The sequence below is a fragment of the Leptopilina boulardi genome, unplaced genomic scaffold, assembly GCF_019393585.1.
Source record: "Leptopilina boulardi isolate dan_hultmark-lab unplaced genomic scaffold, ZJU_Lbou_2.1 LbouV2_165, whole genome shotgun sequence".
NCBI classification, from domain to species: domain Eukaryota; kingdom Metazoa; phylum Arthropoda; class Insecta; order Hymenoptera; family Figitidae; genus Leptopilina; species Leptopilina boulardi.
The window spans coordinates 1,252,180-1,271,158 of record NW_026137713.1 but is presented as its reverse complement, the minus strand read 5'-3'; the positions used below and the strand labels follow the sequence as shown (position 1 = coordinate 1,271,158).

The 18,979-nt window shown below is 27.0% G+C and overlaps 3 protein-coding genes across 4 annotated transcripts; 2 read left to right on the top strand and 1 right to left on the bottom strand.

The window, feature by feature from the left end:
* The first annotated feature begins 5,955 nt into the window (after nucleotides 1-5,955).
* Nucleotides 5,956-7,161, top strand: LOC127277381 (ubiquinol-cytochrome-c reductase complex assembly factor 2). The gene is made up of 2 exons (XM_051298482.1): nucleotides 5,956-6,242; nucleotides 6,690-7,161. Exons 1-2 carry the CDS (start codon nucleotides 6,172-6,174, stop codon nucleotides 6,967-6,969), a joined length of 351 nt encoding a protein of 116 aa, XP_051154439.1. The 5' UTR covers nucleotides 5,956-6,171; the 3' UTR covers nucleotides 6,970-7,161.
* Nucleotides 6,984-8,251, top strand: LOC127277380 (probable methyltransferase-like protein 15 homolog). The gene has a single exon (XM_051298481.1). The coding sequence runs from the start codon at nucleotides 6,984-6,986 to the stop codon at nucleotides 8,088-8,090; it is 1,107 nt and encodes a 368-aa protein (XP_051154438.1). The 3' UTR covers nucleotides 8,091-8,251.
* LOC127277379 (C-1-tetrahydrofolate synthase, cytoplasmic) lies at nucleotides 8,193-14,097 on the bottom strand. 2 transcript variants are annotated; one of them, XM_051298480.1, is made up of 13 exons: nucleotides 13,963-14,097; nucleotides 13,789-13,854; nucleotides 12,894-13,229; nucleotides 12,177-12,269; nucleotides 11,952-12,093; nucleotides 11,755-11,866; nucleotides 10,944-11,509; nucleotides 10,529-10,832; nucleotides 10,209-10,426; nucleotides 9,132-9,595; nucleotides 8,807-9,059; nucleotides 8,511-8,696; nucleotides 8,193-8,427 (listed from the first exon to the last, which is right to left on the bottom strand). In XM_051298480.1, the coding sequence occupies exons 2-13, from the start codon at nucleotides 13,836-13,838 to the stop codon at nucleotides 8,338-8,340; spliced, it is 2,814 nt and encodes a 937-aa protein (XP_051154437.1). In that variant the 5' UTR covers nucleotides 13,839-13,854; nucleotides 13,963-14,097; the 3' UTR covers nucleotides 8,193-8,337. The 2 variants fall into 2 exon arrangements, with proteins under 2 accessions (XP_051154437.1, XP_051154436.1); XM_051298479.1 differs by having other exon boundaries at nucleotides 13,789-14,075.
* Nucleotides 14,098-18,979: the final 4,882 nt, after the last annotated feature.

Here is an 18,979-nt window from a genome sequence, read left to right as displayed (position 1 = left end):
TTTGACACGAAAATCTAACCTAAAAAGTTTAGCATCGAAATGTTAAACAAACAAAAGGTAATGTATCAGTAAAATCGTAATAATATAAAATTTTTTATTTGATTAATAATAAATAGCAAAATCGCGAAAAAAAAGAATAAATAAATAATAATGTCTTTTATTAAAAGCGAAATAATTTCATGTTGGTAGAATTGAATAAGTTCAGTTTTTTTTTATCATGGTTTGGGTTGGCATTGGCCTCTGGAGCTCATTGCAAATGGCGTCGTCAGATAGAGAAGAACCATATTTCGTTGGAGAAAATTTAATCTTTTCATATTAGTTAAATCATAACGTTAATTGTATATATTCTACAGTAATTAAGTTTAGATTTTGGTAAATTATCGATAAATAATCAAAGTTTCGTGGCAGGAAAAAAAAAATTAGGATATTTCTATAAAATTTTTTTGACACGGGAATCTAACCTAAAAAGTTTAGCATCGAAATGTTAAACAAACAAAAGGTAATGTATAAGTAAAATCGTAATAATATAACATTTTTATTTTATTAATAATAAATAATTAAAATTTCCGAAGAAATGAATGAATAAATAAAAAAAATTAGGCTTTTATTAAAAGGGAATTAATTTCATGTTGGTAGAATTGAATAAGTTCAGTTTTTTTTTTATCATGGTTTGGGTTGGCATTGGCCTCTGGAGCTCATTGCAAATGGCGTCGTCAGAGAGAGAAGAACCATATTTCGTTAGAGAAAATTTAATCTTTTCATATTAGTTAAATCATAACGTTAATTGAATATATTCTACAGTAATTAAGTTTAGATTTTGGTAAATTATCGATAAATAATAAAAGTTTCGTGGCAGGAAAAAAAAAATTAGGATATTTCTATAAAATTTTTTTGACACGGGAATCTAACTTAAAAAGTTTAGCATCGAAATGTTAAACAAAAAAAAGGTAATGTATAAGTAAAATCGTAATAATATAACATTTTTATTTTGTTAATCCATAATAAATATAAGAATTGCAAAAAAATGAATAAAAAAAATAGACTTTTGTCAAAAGCATTTTCATGTTGGTAAAATTGAAAAAGTTTATTTTTTGTTATCTTGGGTTGGCATTACTGCTCATTGCGAATGGCGTCGTTAGAGTGTAGGAAATTCTTTTTGTGTTCGACAAAATTGAATCTAACAGTATTTTTTTAATTGCAACGCTAATTATATATTTTATTGATAATTAAGTATTGTTTTATACAAATAATAAGAAAAACATAAAAGTTTCGTGGCAGCGGGGAAGGAAAATAAGAAATTTAGGTAAAATTTTTTTGACAAAAATAAACCAAAAATTTTGGCATTAAAACTTGTGACTTGTTGCATGTGTGACTTCACATTGCAGCCATGATAAAATTGAAAATAATAAACAAGGTTTTTGGCAGGTTATTACAATTCAAAAAAAGTAGTTAAAAAAATTTTTCATTACGTTGGTAGTAATGTAAAATTGGTTGGTATTTTTTTTCGCTGAGGTTGGTACTACTGTTCACTATAGTAGACATTGTTAAAAGAGCGGTTGAAAGTTACAGAAAATTTTGTGAATATCAAAAAACATCTTTCAATTTTAATAGAAATTAAACGTATATTTCAATAATTATGTTCAGTGTGATATAAATTTTCTAGATTTCAACTATTTTTTCTTGGTAAATATAAGAATTTTTAATATTTTGTCAATTTTGATGACGCTTTAGTATTTAACCTAAAAATTACTGCAGAACCAATTTCATATTTCTATCCTACATGTGTTCGGATGTTTGTCCGCCGTATTTTGGAGATAAAATTTAAAAACAAAATTTATTTATTAGAATTCGCATTATGTTTATTTAATTTTTATTTATTTATTTACAGAGCTAAAAGATAGTCGTCTCCGGAAAAAGGCCACTAATTCTAATTCTTTCGGCATCAATTCTTCTCAACTCAGGTGAATATATTTGTTTATAAAAATTTAAGATTTTACAGTATTTTAAATATTCTTTTCTCTAAAAATTTTATTTTGTATTTTAATAGCAAATTTTTGTATTATACAATTTTTTAACATTCTTATCAATTTTATACTGTAAAAAAATATTTTGCCTGATTTACAGTTTCGAATTGTAAATTTACAGAAATCTGTAATATTACATCTTTAAAAGTGGTAAATTTACAAAAAAGTTGTATAACTGTTACTTTTAAAATATTAAGTTTACAATAAATTGTTTAAATTCACATTTAAATATATACTATTGCAGATTTATTTAAATTTACAATTCGAAACTTTGTGAAACAGGCAAAATATTTTTTTACAGTTTACATGTGCTCTCTAAATCTGAATTAGTAGTTTTCTACTAATAAAAGAGTGCGAATTCATTTATTAATTGAATTAGTAACATTTTTGACTCTTTTTTAGTAGAAAACTACTAATTGCTAGTAGAAAACTACTAATTTATGGAGTAAATCGTATTTTTTACTATTTCAAATTAGTAAGCCGATTTACTCCATGAATTAGTAGTTTTCTACTAGCAATTAGTAGTTTTCTACAAAAAAAGAGTCAAAACTTTTACTAATTCAATTGGTAAACGAATCCGCACTCTTTCATTAGTAGAAAAACTACTAATTCAGATTTAGAGAGTGTAACAATTAAAATTTCTTTTTAAGATAAAATTATTTAATAACTATTTTTTAAAATAAAGTTTTCTGTATTTTTATTAAGACAATTTTTGTTTATTATTTGTCTTTACAGAATTTAGACTTGGAGAAGAATTGGATGAAATTCTTATCCATAGATGAGATGACAAATGACAACTTCTACTAAATCTTCGAATAAGTGAGTCTCTTTTGATATAGAAAATTATTATTTTTACTTATTAAAATACATTACTTTATTACATTAAAGTTATTCTCAATTAATAACACAAAGTTTGAAAATTAATTAAAATTAACCAAAAAAAACTGACATTAAGATAATATTTAATTTTTATAAAATCAATTTAAGAAATAATGAAATTAATTTAATGCAGAAAATATTATTTTAAGGTTTTATGTAACATTATTTTTTTTTTTTTAATTTAAAGGTGTCCAATCATGAAGGATGGGTGTTTGTTGCGGAGCTGCTCCTGGAGGAGATCTTGCATTGCTGAGTCGCAGTTCAATGTAAGTTGATAAATTTTTTTTCCTTAATTTATGTTTATTTTAAGATATAATTTGTTTAAATATTTGGAAATAATAATAATTAGTGTTAAAAATACACTTGAAAATTTATAAATAAGTCCCAGTATATTTAAAAGTATAATAATAATAATTATTAGAATAATAAAATAATTGTTAATATTCAGGATTTTTAAAATTTGATTTTACACATGTATTATGTATAATGAATTTTTTTTCAGGCAGTTGGTCCAGTAGCAGAAAAATTTGTCCATTGAAAGAGAGGATATGCTGACATCGTATTTTTTACACAACGCAGAAATTTTCCCTTATAGGTAAGTTTTTTTTACAATAATTGATAATATTGAGCATTTTCAATATATTATTTTACAAATATAACATCATGAATTATTATATTTTTTCAGGTCCAAAAGAAGGAAGTCCTTTTATAAAAAGGATATGCTGTCATCGTATCTCTTAACTACGCAGAAATCCCCTCATATAGGTGGGTTTTTTTCAATTAATTAATTTAACATTAATTTGGAACTAATTAATTAAAAAATAATAACTCAGCATTTCATAATGTTTTGAGAAAATAATTGTATAATTTAATCTAATAATTTTTTTCTTTTTTTCTTTTTTCAGCTCCTTTTCAATTTTCCAAATATCTGAAGAGACTAGGAAGGATGTGGAAGAAGAAAAGTGGCCCCTGCAACATTTTTTTTTTATAAAATTTTTTTTTCTTTTTTCTTATTTTTTTATAATATTTTTTTTTGAGCTCCCGGCCTCACGCAGAAGTGCGTCCAAGAAAGAGGGATCCTCGGGAGCTGGCCCTGAAGCGCTCGAGAGTGGCAATGACGTTATTGTCCCGACGAGGGATGTTTCGCCGATTGGTGAGTCGATTTTTAATTAACCCCTTCCCTGTTTAAAATAGGTATTTTTTTTATAAATTTAATTAAAATAAATTCATAAATTGAAAATAAATTTTTTTAGATAATAATTTATAAATTGAATTGAAAATGATTTTTTTTCGATATTAATTTATAAATTTTTTAATTTTCTTGCCTTTTTCAAAAAACGTAGCTATATCAAATTGATCCAAATGAAATATTTAAATTTAAAAATAAACAGGGAAGGAAATCTGACAACATGGTGACACCATTGACAAAATTTATTATTTTGTAGTATTTTTTAGGGGTAATCTAAAAAAAGCGTGTGATATTTTTGGAAATTTAGCCCCTCAAAATTTCTAACACTCCCCACATCCTAAAGTATTACATGTTTTATTGATTACTACCTTAATACTACCTAAATTAATATTTTTGTCAATGTTTCTTTTCATTGTTTATATATGTATATGTTATTTACTGTATATGTTTAATATTTTTAATGTTTTGTAATTTTGTTTATTGAGTCAAAGTAATTTTCCATTTAAAAAAGTAATTTAAATTAAATTTAAAAAATTTTATTAACTTTAAATAATTTAATTAATTAATGTTGTTAAACAATTTTTTAATTTTACAAAGTAAATTTTTTATTTAATTCTTAAAATTTAATGCATGTGGAATTGAAAATTAAAAGTTTTTGATAATTTTTTAATAATTAACTAATTAATTATTTTCTTTTCAGAAAAGATCGCTCAGGTGACGGTTGCGTCCCGGGACGTTAACCCTAGTGTAGGTAATTGCACCTGGGCGGTATAGTTTCGTTTAGAATATAAATATAGGTAGAAAATTCGGGAAAAATAGGCATTTGTGTTCGTTTTAAATATAGCAATAGGTAGGGAAATCGGGTGAAAAATGTAAGTAAAATAAGCAAGTAACTGGAGTACCAGTGAAAATTTGCTTTATTTCTATTTTTCATTTTTTCTGTCACTATGTTGTCTTTTATATGTTAATGTCTTGTAAATGTTTAAGTGTTTTGTGTATGTTTTCTAAGTGTTTTGTGAATGTCTTTTTTAATTTATCATTATTTTCAGTTGAATCATCGTGGTGAGCAGAAATTTTTCTTTTTAATTAGGGATGGTTCAGAAATTACGTCACACTTTAAGGGGGGTGGGGGGTCAAACAATTTGTGACGACCTGTAGAAAAAATGGCACTAAATTATATACATTATTATTCCCCCTTCCTCAGGGGAAGGGGAATTCAAATTTTAAAATTTTAATAAAATAGCGTGACGTAGTTTATGAATGACCCCTTGTATTAATCATTTATTTTTTCAGGATTGTTTAATTTATTATATTTTTAATCTATATTTATAAATATTATGTTTTAAGTATTATATATTATTTATTATACTATATTTATTATATATGAAAATTTTATTAATGTTTAAACAAATTAAATTATATGCCCCTATCTCTACTCAAATTAGTTGACATTGTAATTTTTGTTAATTTATTATTTTATACTTTTAGTATAAATTAATATTTAAATTAAACAAAATGTTAATTATTTGAGTATATTGAGAATACTTAGAATTTTTTAAATTGAATTTAAACTACATATTTTTTTTTTATTAATCTGCTATTTGCAAATTTTTTGGATATTTGTTTTGTTGTAAATTTTATTAATCAGCAGTGCGATCGTTTAAATCGCAAACTGTTTTATTTTTTTTACAGTGAGAGTTATTAAGATTTTGTGTGAGTACAATTTTATTGGATTATTAAAAATAAATTTTAAGAGAAAATAATTTTTGAATTTATCGATTCAATTTCAGAGGATGTTTACCTGTGCGTAGATGTATTTGCGCAGTAGCAGACAAGCAGACGACATTTTCCGACTAAAGGCTTAAGCAGAATATATTCTTGAACGGGAACGCAATCGTGAACGGAAACGTAAGAATGAGTGAGAGAAGAATAACGATATTTGCTATCCTTCTCTTATACATTCTTACGTTTCCGTTTACGATTGCGTTCCCGTTCAAGAATCAATTCTGCTTAGGCCTTCACCATATTAAAAGCCGCATGTACATCCATGTGTTTTTAATAAAATAAATATAGTTTATCATGAGTGGTAATTATAGGAATTTCCTAAAGTTATTAGAAAATTGGCCACTGGATATTTCAAAAGCTGGAAGGTACAATTTTTACTTACTATTAACATTGAACAATGTTTTTTAATTTTATAACATTAATTTTTGAAAACAAAAATATTTGAGTCATATTTATTATTTCATTCGAATTATTTTTCCTCAAAGTTTGCTTTTTACGTTTTATTTTATATTTACCTAAATCAATAAGTTTTTCTTTTTTTAAACAATAAAAGAAAGTGACATTTACACTTTGAGTTTCCTAACCTCAAAGTGCGTTAGAAATTATCATAAATAAATTCATCTTTTTAATGTTAAAAATTTACCTAAGTTTCAATAAATGAATTAATTTTCATGATTATTTAACATATGATTAACAGTTTATAATTAATTTAAATTTGATATTTATGTCAAAAAATTTTATCATCCAAACTTTAATAAAGGATATTTTGAAATAATTTTTCAATATTTTAACAAGTTTCATTTTTTTTTTAGGGATCTAAGTCAACACATTCGCGATCAGATACAGATTGCATTCTCAAAAGGCGATGTCCCTCAGGTGAATCAAGATCAATGTAATCGCTATTACGCCAGCTTGAAACGATTGAGTTTAAACGAATACGGAAATCGCTATAAACGTAAATTTGAATCAACAGCAAGTGGACTCACGCACGATCAATGTAATATAGCGCTTACGCCAGAATTATTGTCAGAATTTCAAGAAGAAGATCTTAGCTTTTTGCAAAAGATCAAGAGAAGAGTCAGTGGATCGTAAACAAAAAAAAAAAAATGACTAGTAAAGCGTTAAGTAAGTTTAAAAATAAATTTTTTAATTTTAAATTTAATTATCATGAGATTAAGAGATGTTGTTCACAATTACAATATGCAAAACCAAAAAAGCCAGTTCATTCACCAGTTATGGTGAATGAGGTGCTCAAATACATGAATTTGTCACATGGGGAAACAATTGTCGATATGACATTCGGTTCTGGTGGACATTCAAGAAAAATTCTCGAAACTGTACCAAATGTTAAAATATACGCACTAGATCGTGATCCTTTGGCTTATGAATTTGCACAAGATTTAGCACTTGAATATCCAGGACAGGTGATTCCACTTTTAGGCAAATTTTCCGAATTGCCTGAATTATTGAAAGAAAAAAATGTTGTTGGCAATACAATCGATGGATTTCTCTTTGATTTTGGTTGTTCATCAATGCAATTTGATACTAAAATGAGGGGATTTTCTATTTCGCGAAATGGTCCACTGGATATGAGAATGGATGGTAATCGATTTCCAAATCAACCAACTGTTGCTGATGTCATTGCAAAGGCGAGTGAAGAAGATTTGGCGCGAATTATTAAAATTTATGGCGAGGAGAAGCAGGCGAAAAAAATTGCTCGTGTTCTTGTTGAATCACGATTTACATTGAAGAGACTTGAAACAACATGTGAATTGGCAGAGCTCGTTGAATCAGTTTTAAATGAAGGAAATGACACTGATATGATTGGTCGACCACAGCATTCTGCAACGAAAACGTTTCAAGCTTTTAGAATTTTCGTTAATAATGAATTAAATGAAATTAATTATGGACTATTTATTGCTCAGGCTTATTTAAAAATTGGTGGTCGTTTAATAACTATTTCATTTCATTCGCTCGAAGATTTAATTGTTAAGCGACATATTTCCGGTAATTTAATGGGTTCTCAGATAAATGAATTACCATTAAAATTTAGTAATTATAACACATGTTTCTCAGAAAGTGAACTTAACGAATATTCTAAATCAAATTGGCATATGTTGCATCCACATGTTTTAGTACCAGAACCTGATGAGGTTGAGAGTAATCCACGTAGTAGATCAGCGAGATTTAGATCAATTGTTAAAGTTAGTTAACATAATTTTCTAAATTGAATTTCTGAAATTTATTTAACGATTGACGACTTTAAAAATTTAGGTTAAAATAATTTGTTATTAAATGATTAATAAAACAATAGATTATTATGTAGAGAAATAATATTCTTTATAACAGTAATAAAAAATACAAAATGCAACAATCTGTTTAAAAAAAAAAAATTAACTTTTCCTGAGGTTACTTTTATTGTATTAGTTTTTGTTTTCAAAAAGTTAAAAACTTTTTATTTTAGAATAAACCCTCTATTTCGTCAGTTTCACAATTCCAGTCCATATCGTAAATACTTGGTCTCGTTGATAATCCAGGCATCATCATTATCTAAAATTGATAAATTATTTAAATAGTGATAAAAATGATTTATATATAGTTAAAAAAATCTTTGAAAAAATTTTTTAACTTACTTCACCAACCATTGGCACAATAAAACCTGCGCCAACAGAAACAAAAATGTCAGAGATTTCAATTTTAAAACCAGTTGGCGCTCCTTTTATGTTAGGATCTCCAGTTAAAGAATTAGAAGTTTTTGCCATGCAAAGAGGTAGATTATTGTATCCTAATTTTTCGTATTCGGTAATTTTCTCCTTTACCTGGAAAATTCAAAAAAAAAAATTTATTTTATTGAAAGTATAAGTTAAAAACTTGACACAGGGATGGAATTTTATTTATGATTTCCTATAAGAATTTTAAAAATAATTACCTTATCAGTTAATATGACTTCTCCTGCTCCATACATTTCCTTTGCAATTGTATTTATTTTTTCAACAATATTTGCATTAATATCGTAGAGAAATTTAAAGTCATTTGATTTACTTGTTACTGCAATAATAGCATCAGCAAGATTTGCAGCTCCTAAACCACCTTCAGCCCAATGGTTACAAACTACGGCATCTGCAGCTCCACTTTCAAGAGCAGCTTTCTTTACCAATTCCAATTCTGCTTCAGTGTCCGTTCTATAAATATCAATTTTTAAAATTAGAAAAAATTGCAAATACTTTGTTAATATTAATGAAATGAAGACTTACGCGTGTGCATTGATAGCGACAACAACTGGTACACCATATTTGCATCCATTACTGATATGCTTTTGAAGATTTGGAATGCCTTTACGTAAGAGATCAAGATTTTCTTCGACATACTCTTTTTTGAGTGTAGCTCCTGGAGTAACTACAGGTCCGCCACCATGCATTTTGAGAGCTCGAACAGTTGCCACTAAGACAACAGCATTTGGTATATGACCCGAGGTACGACATTTGATATTAAAGAATTTCTCCATGCCAATATCGGAACCAAAACCAGCTTCAGTTACCACGAATCCCTCGGGACCAACAAGTTTTAAGGCAATAGCATCAGCAATGATGGACGAGCATCCATGAGCGATGTTTGCAAATGGACCAGCGTGTACCAGAACAGGCGTTCCTTCGATATTTTGCATCAAAGTTGGTTCAATGGCGTCTTTTAATAAAATTGCCATCGCTCCGGTCATACCCTAAAAAAATTTTCTAAATCACTTGAATAATTAATATTCAATTTACTCTATATGTTAATAAAAAGAGACGAATGTTGAACATTTTCTAAAGTCATTGAATATATATGTTTTAGTTAAAAACTTTTCCGTGAATGTTAAGGCAATATTGATCGAATGCATTCTCAATAGGATTTTTGTAGGTTTTTAAATTTTTAACAAAATTTCCTGTAACGAATTTTTATTCAACACTATTTCTACCAGACCCCAACAGATTATCATATTTATCAGAATTTCCATTTTATCGAATGTCAGTTTCCTCAATTGGTATGCGTAGAAAATTTATTCTTTGCTACTTACAGTTGGTAAGGAGATTAATAAAATGATTAGTGTACCAGTTTCATGTGCAATTCGATCACCTACTTTATCTACAGTACATAAATTGTAAATAGGAGATTTTGCTAAATTTTGATCTGTAGAAATTTAGATAAACATTCGGCAAAATAGAAATTCTGTTAAATAAAATGTTAATAATATTTATTTTTATACGATTATATTAATTAAATAATTAAATTATTAATAATTTGTTAAAATATTTCTTCTTTCAGAAAACAAAGAAGATATTAAATGAACTTACAAAATCTTCTGCAGTCAAAGGAGTACCACTTTTGCTAAATCCAATGACAATTTTTCCAAGTCTCTGTTTTAAATCTTCGGGAGATGTAGCAAGAGCAAGTATGGCCATAATTTCCGAACCAACAGAAATGCGGAATGCTGTTTCTCTAGTTTTACCTTGCTCTGCAGGTCCTTGGCCTATTGTAATTTTTCTCAGCATCCGGTCATTTAAATCAACCACTAAAATCGGTAAATAAATTCACATATAAATTTAAAATATTACATTTTAGTTATGCATATAAATTAATGAGAAATTATTTAATGGTGAATAAAAATAGTCACCTCTTGTCCATGTGATGTTTGCGGGATCAATGTCAAGTCTGACAAATTTACTTTGCTCCTCTTCAGTTAAAGTATTTGGATCAGTTTTGTTAATGCCCAATTTTTCTAAACGTCTCAATTGAATTTTAGAAAATTGACGAACCCCTTTAACAGTTGGCACTAATCTTGTGTACAAGGCTTTGTCAGTTTGTGTTGATTCATGAAAATATCGAGCATCCACCTGAGCTGCTAAGAGATTATTGGCAGCACTCACCGCATGAATATCGCCAGTTAAATGAAGATTGAATTCTTCCATGGGAATAACCTGAATTAATGAATTATATTTTGATAAAATTAAATTAATTTCTCCGATGAAAAAAGTTTCAAAAATTTTCTTTATTATAATTTAATTGAATGATAGGGAATAAAATAGAACCTGAGAATATCCACCACCGGCTGCTCCACCTTTAACACCAAAAGTTGGTCCTTGACTTGGTTGTCTTAATGTAACAAAAGAATTTTTCCCCCTATGAGCTGATAATGCTTGAACCAATCCAATAGCCGTTGTACTTTTTCCCTCTCCAAATGGTGTCGGTGTGATTCCAGCCACAACGATATATTTTCCATTTTTTTGATTTTCCAATCTTTGTAAAACTTTAAGGCTCACTTTAGCTTTCTTGTTGCCATACAAGCTTAATTCATTTGACATTATTCCAATTTCCTCCGCCAATTGTGCGACAGCTTTTGGTTCATGACTTCTTGATATTGTAATGTCGCTGGGTACCGGTTTTTCCAATTTTAATTTTAAAATTCTTAAATTCCATTCGTTAGAAAGTAATTGCTTTGCCGATCGTTGAGCAGAAATTACAGTATTTTTCATTAGCATTGCCACTGTCATTGGTCCAACTCCACCGGGAACTGGAGTAATGTATGATGCTACATTAACAGCCTCGGCAAAGGCCACGTCACCCACGAGACGACTTCCTGATTTTTTCGTCGAATCTGAATTAATACAATTTTTTATAATTCAATTTTCTAAACGCTATTTAATCTTGAGTCGAATAATTTTTTTTTTTATCACTAATTTATTAAATAATAAACATTCGAAATATTATAAAAAATTATTTTTGCCTTCACTCAAAGAAAGAAAATAAGCAACTGAAAGTCTAGAATTCTTTTACAATCTTCTGTTTTGTAATAAGAATCTCTCATGAAAGAACTGATAATTTTTTTTTTTTATATCTCACCCGGAATTGGATTAATTCCACAGTCTATAACTACTGCGCCTGGTTTAATCCAAGATCCTTTGACCATTTCTGGTTGTCCGATTCCAACTACCAATATATCAGCTTGTGATACCTAATAAATTTAAATATTCGATAATTTAGAAATTTATTATTAGAAATAAATTACTTTTTCTCATAGAAAAAAATTTCAAACTTACAACTTTTGGTAGATCTTTTGTTCTTGAATGGCAAACTGTGACTGTTGCATTTTGCCATTTTAATAATTCGGCAACTGGAGTTCCTACAATTTTACTTCTTCCTAAAACAACAGCTTGCGCTCCTGCAATGGTAACTCCACTTCTGTAAATTTCAAAAAAAGCGTAGTTTATTTTTAATTTACTATTATAATTATTATTAATAGTAAATGAAAAAAAATTACAAACTTCTTAATGAGTTCAATACATCCATTTGGTGTACAAGGTAAAAATCCTGTCATATCACCAATTGCGACTCTACCCTCGTTTATTGTATTCAATCTGTGAAGAGATAATATATTGTTAAACCACACTGTCTAAATAAAATTTTATTCATGTTATTGTAATTTCAATCTGGCTGCTTTAGAATTTTTATAATAATAATAATAATTATGATAGTTCTTCTACATAAAATTCGAATTAATAAAAACTAAAAAATTGAAAATGCAAATTAACCATTTTCTTGGTATTTCTTTTTTAATTTAAAAATGAAGCAATATTTTTTTGCTTATGTAATATTTTTCTCGATAAAAATTAGAATCTCTATATAACTTTCGGTCGTCAATGTCAAAGGTCGATCTGGCTTATATCAATTTATAAATATCATTTTATCAGAAGTTAGCGATTACAATATTTTGCATTTATTTTTAATTGCATAATGATAAATTTTTGCGGGGGTGTATTTACAACTAAATGTTTTATTTCTAACAAATAATAATATATTTGAGTTAAATAAATATTTGTCTCAGAGTCTAATAACTTTTTTTTTATTTTTGACGTAAATAAAATTTTTGTACAATAAATAAATAATTATTTGAAACAAATAAAAATTTATTTGCCTCTGAGACAAATATATCTTTTCTTTGGATGTTATAAATGCGTGTGCGCGAGTGTAAAAATTCTTACCCATCGACATCTTTATTTGGTGAAACTGTATCAGTAATTAGATGTGAATTGATGGTATTTATACTATCTAATGGCATTTGAACAATAATTCCATGAGTGTTGGGATCATTATTTAGATAATTGAGTTTATTGAGTAATTCGGTTTCCGTCGTTGTGTTTGGAAGTTTCATATGAGTGGCTTTTATTCCAATTTCATTAGCTGCATTGATCTTCATTCGAATATAAACATTCGAATCCTCCCGTCCACCCACTTGCACTATAGCAAGACCGGGTTCAAAATTTGGTAACTTTGTTTTTAATTCCGCTACATCTTTTTTTAACGATTCTCGAATTTCCCTTAAAAAAAAAAATAGTTTTCAAATTAAAATAATAATTATAACGAAAGATATATTTTTGAATCAAACAAAATATTATGTTTAATTCAAAAAAGAAATTATTTTATTATACTGTCAAACATATTTAAATTAGTTTCAATTTTTTTTAATTGACTAAATAATAATATTATGAAAATTGAATAGCAAAAGATTAGAGACAGTTTTTAAAGGGCTCCGAAAACCCCACTAAAATAAGTCCCTGCTCTATTCATTACGCAGCATCTGCTTATTGATACCCACGTGAACAAATTTTTGTGTGTAAAATCATTTAATAAGATTTTTATTCTTTCTATATTGAATTAATTTAAAAAAAAAGAATTTATAAAAATGAAAAACAATTGTTTTTATGTTAGAATATTTCTTTCTATTTTCCTTTTTTATTGTTATAATTTCATGAAGCACTTGTTGATTCAATGTATACATGTTGATTGCCGGCTAATATGTCTCTGTTAGTTGTTAATTAATTTATTAATCAAAGCGAGTTGATTACTTATAAAAAAAAAATTCTTTCTTTCACTTACTTTGCTAATTGAGTACCGGAAAGCAAAACTCCACGTACATCAGTAGCCATGCTCCTGATTAACACTCTAATAGATACAGAATAAAAATTATGAACAGTTATTATAAATTTAATGGAAAATAGATATTTGAGAATTAGAAAAAAAAAATTTATAATACACAGCACAAGGTCGTACTTTTACTTTAGAATAGAAGGGGGATAAAACGTGATTCTTTGTTAGAAAAATTTGGTATTATATGTCGTTTGACGAGTAAGGGAATCCAAACTGAACTGTGAACTGTATCTCCAAGACGAAATACTTATTATTTGTGTGAGAAACCAGTGCCGTATTTTAATTTTTCCATTTTAATTTTCTGATTCAATTAATTTTTCACGAATTTCAATTTTTCTACTCATATTTGTTTTCTTTGGTACAACTATAATAATTTGCATATTATTATAATATATACATGGAATTTTTTAGTTACTTTTATTATTGGATTAAATTCATGTGTACATAATTAATTTCCATTTACTTTTGAATATCAATTTTATGTAATATTTATTATAATTACAAAATTTTCTTTCAAAATAATAGATATAGTGTTAGTTCATGAAAATAATTTTTTATTGAAATATTAAAGATGTCAGTATTTAAAAAATCGAATTTAGTTTTAGAAACGCCCCTGTCTTTAGACTTACTGCTTCACAGCTTTGCATTATATTATACACTGAAAAGTATCATCAATTCAAGTAAATTATTTACTTATCGCCTTATTTGATCCACTAATTTTCTTAATTTAAGAAAATTTATTTCAAATTAGTCAAATTTTCTTGGATTAAGAAAATATTTAATCAAATACGGACAAGAAAATTAGTTTTTCTTGATTCAATATTATTTTTTTCCAGTGTGGTAAATCGTTTCAAAAAATTTATCAATAATCAATTTTATTTGATTTAAATAATCAGTTACTTGACTATAATGAAAAAAAATATTTATTTAAAATATAAAATAAAGAAAAATTAATATAAATATCATTAATTTTTTACTTAATGACTCGCAGGGATGTTAGCATTTATACTATTATTAATTCAACTACTTTAGTAAAACTAAATTCAGTTTACCGTATAGTTTTTCTTATGCAAATTGCATATACTATCGTATTATAAAAATAGAAAGATATTTGTGAAAATTACGTACTGGAAAAATATGATTAGATAAACTTTTAACCATTTCGCAAACAATATTACCAAAATGTGTAAAATAAATTTTGCTTAAAAATTTTAAAATGAGATAAAAATCTTTAAAAAAAATCTATACAAAATTTTCTCCATTTTTGAATGATATTTTTTCTTAAATTTTATTGCCATAAATCAATTGATATTATGTTCAAACTGATAATTGCAATGCGTAAGAAATGTATAATGGTAATTAAAATTGATATCAGACAGAAAATAAATTATTTATCGGTTTTAAATGTCTTAACTGTTATTTATCAATTTAAATGAAATATTTAGGAAATAATTTTAAAAAAAATAATATTCTAATTATGGATGGGATATAGGACAAAAACAATTTAATTCTCAAAATTCTGTTTTCTGCTATAGTAGACTTTGAGGCTCCTTGTCTAATACTGTAATTTGCCATGTCGTCTGCAGCTTTAACTGAAGACAAAAACAGCCTGGCCTTTACTTAGTTTCTGATAATGAAAACATGATAGGTCTCTTATCATTATTATATAAAATGATTAACCTTACTTTATGGTCAGTCTAACTTAGTGAATAATACTAATTTAACCAAAATTCTCAACCGTCAATTCCCCCCTTGGGTTTTATTTATATAAGAACCAGATTATTAGAGAACTTATTTTAATTTATTTCTAATAAACGCATTTTTCGTATTCTTTTTTCTTTTTCTCACTTGCAATATTTTATAAATTTGAGGCTTTGTCTTTTTTTGTATATATCAGATTTTTGATTTAATTAAATGCAAAACCAAAGGTTTACTAAACGGCTCTGTTGCGTTTAATTCAATGATTACATTGATTGTAGGATTTGTAATACCATCAGGACATTGTTTTCTATACTGACTCGTATCCTAAATTGCGCAATGTAAGTGACCCAGAGTAAGATTAGTCGGATTAAGTATTCCCCTCAGATATATATATATATATATATATATATATATATATATATATATATATATATATATATATATATATTAACATTGAGAAAAAGAATAATTCTTTTCTTATAGAAAACAAATAATTTTTAGAATTTGTATAATTTAGTTCAAGTAATTCTTTCTCGTTGACATTTTTGTTTCATCAAGAAATAATTCCCTTAAAGCTATATATATATATATATATATATATGTTTACTGACTTTAATTACGTCTTATCTTTGCGCTGGTTTCTAGGGGTTCTTGATCGTAGGAATTGTAGTAACTTCACCGCATGACTTATCCCTCTTCCTCAATTTCTCTAGGGATTTTCGTCACCGTTCAAATCATATACCGGCTTTTCTTGGAATTAACGTTAATTAATTTCAAAATCTACTTAATTTTTTAGAACTTGCTTCATAAATAGAAACAATGTTTTAATAATCGTTTACTGCTTAATAAAGATGTCTTTTTTTTTTGCCTTTAATTATATAATCTTGGAATAATTTTCATTAGTTGCTTTATCGTAGAATATTTATATGATTTAGTAGTTTAGGGTTAAAAAAAATCTCAGCTTAGTAAATTTTTGGCTTATTAGCTTATTGACAGGAACTTTAAACATTGACGCACTTTCCATTTCTGTTTGCTTATAATGAATGCGTGACAAGATTCATGGGAGGCACGAATTGGTTTCTGAAGTTGAATAGTGGGGAGTGTGTTTTCTGCCTGATCGCGAAAGCTCCATACCTTCCTATTCCAACTTCTGTGTGGATAGTTGAGCTTAAAGGGTTTGGGCTCTTCGGAGAAACTAGCCTTGGGGTTGACTGGGGCCACGGATATGATCAGGACCAAGGAAACTCATGGGGTTCCATGGTAGTGCTTATATATATGTATATATATGTGAGGGGAATAGATTGGCACAGGGAGAAGAAGATCCTCGATTTCCGAGAACCAAGCAACTTAGACCGCAAATTCCTTAGACGTGTTCAGGAAGCTTCGCGTTTCTTGTTACCAATGCATTTCTCAAGTTTAATCAATATCTTATCAAAAATTGTATATTTCACAATTTTATATATTCTGTAAAAACGAGAGTGAAAGATTTTTTTTTATTCTTCATAGAAAAATATATGAAGCATTGTTTCTCTTAATCACTTATTTTTGTTTCATATCAAATACAAGAATTTTTATGTTTCTATTATAATAAGTATTTAAATAAATATAAACAAATTAATCACTTGAATTAGAGTTTGGCTCGTTTGGCTCTTAGCCACTTATTAAATGAACCGCAGTCATAAACCAGAAGTTATAGTACCCAGAATCTCATCTCTCATAAACATTTTCACTGCATTATTCAGGAAGATGATTGCGCGTATATATACAGTTCTCTCGAAACTCACAAGGCGACAATAATAATACAAATATCCATTAGAATTTTTTTTTTGCTAACTTTTCTTATTAAAAGTTTTAATTTTAAAAAATATATTTTTATATATTAATAAAATTTTAAAGTATAGAAATAGAAAAAATTATCTATACTAATCGAAATATTTAATGTACAAATAAAGTGATTTGGTTTCAAGTGTTATAGATGAAATTATATCCGTAAAGCATGTTCTCTAATCGAAATTAATAAGTAACTCCCTCGGATCTAGACGATATCTCGATTTCGATGAGACTCATCGCGAGATTAGTCGCCGGCAATAAATAGATGATTGAGAAACGGCCCTTTCAGTACGTCAGGATAGGGATATGAAATTAATACAACTCTATCGTCCAGCCTGTTTCCAAGGCTTTTTGGCCGCAAACTCGAGATTCCAAGGCATTCCTGGGAACCTTAGGTCGCTCGGCCGGAAGGACCCTTCGATCCGAATATCAAGGAAATTAGATATAGGAGACATCTATGCGTGCCAATGTGTTGGTAAACACCAACATGTATATTATATAGTACACCCAAAAAAAAGTAATCTTATACTTAGAGGAAAATTCCTCTTCTAATATCCTCTAAATATTTCCTCTTAAAACAAGATTATTCAATTGAAATGTAGAATATTTTTATTCTTCATTTTAATGGAAGAATGACAAAAGGATTCCTTTTGTATTTTCCTCTTTAATTAAGATTTTCCGTTTTAAATTTAGAAGATTTAAAAAAAGGAAACGGAAAAAAATAATGTAATCGTTTGATCCCTTTCCCTGGGTATGATAGTTGTGAAGTTGTTTTTTAACCTTTCAGTTTTAATATTTCTGGTAAAATGTCAACAAAAAGGACAAAAAAATGGATTTACTTTATTAAAAATACAGAAAATATAGTTAAATTCAAATTAAATGAATATTTTTAACGCTATTTTTAGATTTAAAAAAATTTGGATATTTCTTGTGAAATTTTACTACTCAGGTAAATAGAAATACTATAACCCCATTTTTGAATCTTTCGAATTTTTTAAATCTTTTTATTTACTTTTTTAAAACAGTTTTAAAACGTTAAATAATTTCATATATGAAATTTTTTTCTGTCCTATAAAAAATGTTAACTTTTAAACATATCATCATGTTTTAAAATTATTTTTGCGCTGAAAATCTCGTTGATCATTACAACTGATTAATGAAAACTTATTTTTTGTATTTTAATTATCAATATAAAATGTTGATAATTAACCAAAAACATGACATTGTTAATGTTATATTAAAAAACAATTTTTATTATTATATTGAAATGAACTATTATAATTTTACTTAATTTTAATTTAAAAATGTATTTTCTGCAAAGATTTTATTATTTGATTGAAATTATAAATATTTTATTGATGGCTTTGACATTAAAAACAATTTTACGAGGTTTGGATGTCGACATTTAATTTAAGAGGAAAATCCTCTTAAATGAAGAATAATAATTTTGATGCCAAAATTAAGAGGAAAATATGCATTTATTTTAGAGGAATCCTCTAGATTGAAAATTACTTTTTTTAGGGTGTATAGACAATTATGATAAAAAAAAAGTTGTCATTAAATTAGATTTCCGAAATTTTTTTTATATCTCTTTTAAAACGAAAGGTAT